The following is a 4,538-nucleotide window of genomic DNA, read 5'->3' as shown; positions in this document are numbered from 1 at the left end:
ATCTCTGCTTCACAAACTCCAGCATGAAATCTCAACACCAACTTTTGACATCTTCGACAACAGGAATAGTTGCTGTGTATTGTGAAAGGTCCAAGCAATAAGCAATTTGACTTAAAGATGATGTCATAGTTTAACACAACCGTCCAGTTCTCAAAAACGCATGGTTTCACACTTTAACCAACAAGCTCTAGTAGAATGTCCTCAAATCCTGCAGGAGCTTTCCTGTATTTGCATTTTCCAACTGAAACCTTTGGTTTATCCTCCAGGCCTCCTGAAGGATTGGATGTAGACAAATCAGATAAATTTTGTTCACCAGATCACTTCACATATGCTAAAGAATTTCAGCATTGCAGTTGTTTTCTTTTCTTTGGCTATCTGAAAGCACAGTTTCTGTTTGTCAAACTGATCAAGAATCCTATTCACACAAGGTCCAATGTATCAGAAATCTGTGGCATTTTCTGGTGGTGTGAAAGTCACTGAAAGTCCGAGTGACAGAGTGTGGGGGTTGACAGGTGACGCTGAAAGAGATCAGGTGATGGTCAGAGAGAGGGAACTCAGCAACGGAGAGATCAGTGGTTGGTGATAGAGTGATAAGACATTAGGTGTGAGGAACTTCTCAGACTGTGAACTTCCACAATTCTGAGCTAAGCCAAACTGGGACAGAGCACCGTTGATTAAAGAGAAGATATCCTTTCCCCTCTTGTCATGCAGATTTATAGTCAATAGCCCCAGGCGATCACCTTCTGCAAGTGTATTTGCCCACTTTGTCACGAAGCTCTTTCGTTTTGACTCCATAAATGATAGGGTTGAGCATGGAGGCAAGGAGGAAATAGAGGTTGGCCAAGATGATGTGAACGTGTGGAGCAATGCCCTGACCAAACCGGTGTGTCAGAGAGGAGAAGAGGGAGGGAATATAAGACATCAGTATCACACAGATGTGAGCTGTGCAGGTGTTAAGGGCTTTCTGATGTGCCTTCTTGGAGGAGATTCTGAGGACTGCCCTGATGATCAGACTGTAGGAGATGGCAATGAGCATCAGGTCTAATCCATTGACTACAAATGCTACCACCAAGCCGTACGTCCTGTTGACTGTAATGTCCCCACACGACATCTTCACCACAGCCATGTGGTCGCAGTACGTGTGGGGGATAATGCGGTTGTCACAGAATGGCTGCCTGCTCAGGAGCAGGGGCAGGGGCAGAATGAAGAGAACTGCTCTCATCAAACCCACTAGCCCTAGCTTAGCTACTCGTGCATTGGTGAGGATGGTGGCGTATCTCAGAGGGTCACATATGGCAACGTAGCGATCAAAGGCCATTGTCACTAGAATGGCTGAGTGCATCACAGAAGCCGCATGCAGAAAGAACATCTGGGTGAGGCAGCCACCCACAGTAATGCCTTTCAAATTGAACCAAAATATACACAGTGCCTTCGGAACGACGGAGGTAGGCATGCTTATGTCTGTAAGCACCAGCATGCAGAGCAGCAGGTACATTGGCTTGTGCAGGGTCTGCTCTTTCCATACAACGAACAAAAGTGTGAAATTTCCCAACAGGCCGATAATGTAGAACATAGAGAAAGGGATGGAAATCAGGAAGTGGACAGCTTCCAGGCCAGGGATGCCCATTAGGATGAATGTTGATGGGTCAGAGAGGGTGAGGTTGAAAGATGCCATGGGGTTCTCGAAGCATCGATCGGACTCAGAAATGCTCAAGGTGCCTGTGATGGTAAGGAAGCACAGTGAGGGGTGTTACATTTTTGATAACAAATAGTATGGTAAATACTAGAAAGGGAGGAGGGTGAGCAATGAGGTGGCAACATTGATAAATGACACCAGATTATTATGGTTATAGTCAAGTCCAGAGTCTCCTCAGAGGGAGCTAACCAAGTCAGGTGAATGGGCAGCATGATGGCAGATGAACTAAAATGTCAAAAATTGCAATGTGTATGCCATTGGAGGGAAAAGCTTAGACTCCTCAGATGCCTTACTAATTTAACAGTATGAACTGAGGATAGGACATAGTACACAGCTCTGTGAAACCCTGCTCACAGTGCAGGCATGGACAGAAACTAAGCAAAACATTGGTATCCAGGAGAAGGGGAATCATATAGAAAATACAATGCCATGAGATCAGCCAATTAATATTTCACCATCCTCTGGTCTCTTTTGTGTAGTATTGGGCACCCTTCTCACACAGGATATTGCAGAACTAGAGGGGTTCAGGCACAGGCAATGAGAATGTTCAAGGGCCGATGAAAACAGCAGTTCTGCAGAAAAGGACCTAGGGATTACAGTGGATGAGAAGCTGGATATGAGTCAACAGTGTGCCCTTGTTGCTAAGAAGGCTAATGGCATATTGGGCTACATTAGTAGGAGCATTGCCAGCAGATCGAGGAAGTGATTATTTCCCTCTATACAGCTCTGGTGAGGCCACATCTGGAGTATTGTGTCCAGTTTTGGGGGCCCCAGTACAGACAGGATATGGACAAATTGCAGCGAGTCCAGCGGAGGGCAATGAAAATGATCAGGGGGCTGGGGCACATGACTTACGAGGAGAGGCTGAGGGAACTGGGGTTATTTAGTCTGCAGAAGAGAAGAGTGAGGGGAGATTGGATATCAGCCTTCCTCTACTTGAAGGGGGGTTCCAATGAGGATGGAGCTCGGCTGTTCTCAGTGGTGGCAGATGACAGAACAAGAAGCAAAGGTCTCAAGTTGCAGTGGGGGAGGTCTAGGTTGGATAGTAGGAAACACTATTTCACTAGGAAGGTGGTGAAGAACTAGAATGGGTTTCCTAGGGAGGTGGTGGAAACTCCATCTTTAGAGGTTTTTAAGGCCCAGCTTGACAAAGCCCTGGCTGGGATGATTTAGTTGGGGTTGGTCCTGCTTTGAACAGGGGGTGGGACTAGATGACCTCCTGAGGTCTCTTCCAACCCTAATCTTCAATGATTCTAACTGTTATACAGATAGAGATTTAAAAGCCTGGGATTGTTGCCTTACAAAGGAGATGAATAGGAGGGGATATAAAATACTATAATATAAAACACTGACTGGTAGAGAGTAGATTGTGAATGTATTCTCCTTATCTCCTAACAGAAGATCAAGAGGACAGTCAGTTAAACTGAAAAGTGGCAAATTCAGAACAGATAAAAAAGGAATGTTTCTTCTCTAAATGCCTAATTAGACTGAGGAACTCATTTCCACAAGAGGTAGTTGAGGCCATTAGCTAAGCAAGACTCAGGAAGGGTTTGGACTTTCACATGGATGGTGACATTATGCAGCTAGAATAGTTACAAGTAAATAAATATTTTGGAAAGCATCTATGCACACGTGTTTCAGGGCCTGAGCCAGTCTTTAGCTGTGAGTTATTAGGGTGACAACCTCACGATGGACAGATCACCAGTTCCCATCCACCCAGTGCTGGGTTTCTTACCCCTTTTTCTCCAGCACCCGGGGCTGTTACTGTCAGGGAGAGGACAAGATGGACCATAGGTGTGATCCACGATGCAATTTCTATGTTGGAAAGGAGACAAGTTTCCATCATGGAAACAGACATTATCATGCTGGGGTATGACTTTGTGCTTAACAGAATAGGCATGAAGGGCACAAGGATCTTGGTATTTAGGGCTACAGGCCTGCACCTCTGTTACTTCCCTTGTGTCTTTTGGTGAGACGGTGTTTTGCTGTCACCCAGTTTTGTATAAGACATAAGTTTCAGGTGTAAACTGACAATTGTAAACAGAGACATGTGTCAGCAAATCAGGTGCTTATCCTTGTCATGCCTGAATATTGATGAAGTTTGTAGATGACTAAACAGTTTGGGGATGGTAAATAATGAAGAGAACAGTTCCGTGATTCAAAGCTATCTGGATTGGTTGGTAAACTGGGTTGAAGCAAACAGTATGTTTTCTAATATAGACATATAGATAGATACCTACATCTAGGAACATGTAGATGATGTAGAAGGAAAAATCAATTTCACACATACAGAATGGGAAAAGACTGTCTAGGAAGGAGTACAGCAGAAAGGGATCTAGGGGTTATAGTGGACCACAAGCTAAATATGAGTCAACAGTGTGATGCTGTTGCAAAAAAAGCAAACATGATTCTGGGATGCATTAACAGGTGTGTTGTGAGCAAGACACGAGAAGTCATTCTTCCGCTCTACTCTGCTCTGTTTAGGCCTCAGCTGGAGTATTGTGTCCAGTTCTGGGCGCCGCATTTTAAAAAAGATGTGGAGAAATTGGAAAGGGTCCAAAGAAGAGCAACAAGAATGATTAAAGGTCTTGAGAACATGACCTATGAAGGAAGGCTGAAAGAACTGGGTTTGTTTAGTTTGGAAAAGAGAAGACTGAGAGGGGACATGATAGCAGTTTTCAGGTATCTAAAAGGGTGTCATAAGGAGGAGGGAGAGAACTTGTTCACCTTAGCCTCTAAGGATAGAACCAGAAACAATGGGTTTAAACTGCAGCAAGGGAGGTCTAGCTTGGACATCAGGAAAAAGTTCCTAACTGTCAGGGTGGTTAAACACTGGAACAAA

The 4,538-nt window shown here is 44.6% G+C and overlaps 1 protein-coding gene across 1 annotated transcript; it reads right to left on the bottom strand.

The window, feature by feature from the left end:
• Positions 1–736: 736 nt before the first annotated feature.
• On the bottom strand, positions 737–1,675 carry LOC117872594 (olfactory receptor 52N4-like). The gene has a single exon (XM_034761233.1). It carries the CDS (start codon positions 1,673–1,675, stop codon positions 737–739), a length of 939 nt encoding a protein of 312 aa, XP_034617124.1.
• Between the last annotated feature and the right edge of the window lie 2,863 nt (positions 1,676–4,538).

Source organism: Trachemys scripta, chromosome 1 (assembly GCF_013100865.1).
Source record: "Trachemys scripta elegans isolate TJP31775 chromosome 1, CAS_Tse_1.0, whole genome shotgun sequence".
NCBI classification, from domain to species: domain Eukaryota; kingdom Metazoa; phylum Chordata; order Testudines; family Emydidae; genus Trachemys; species Trachemys scripta.
The sequence above is the reverse complement of the archived record's forward strand: the minus strand, read 5'-3'. Positions and strand labels throughout refer to the sequence as shown.

Bases quoted from the DNA above. Each gene is read 5' to 3' on its own strand.
- LOC117872594 (XM_034761233.1), bottom strand. From the start codon at position 1,675: ATGGCATCTTTCAACCTCACCCTCTCTGACCCATCAACATTCATCCTA.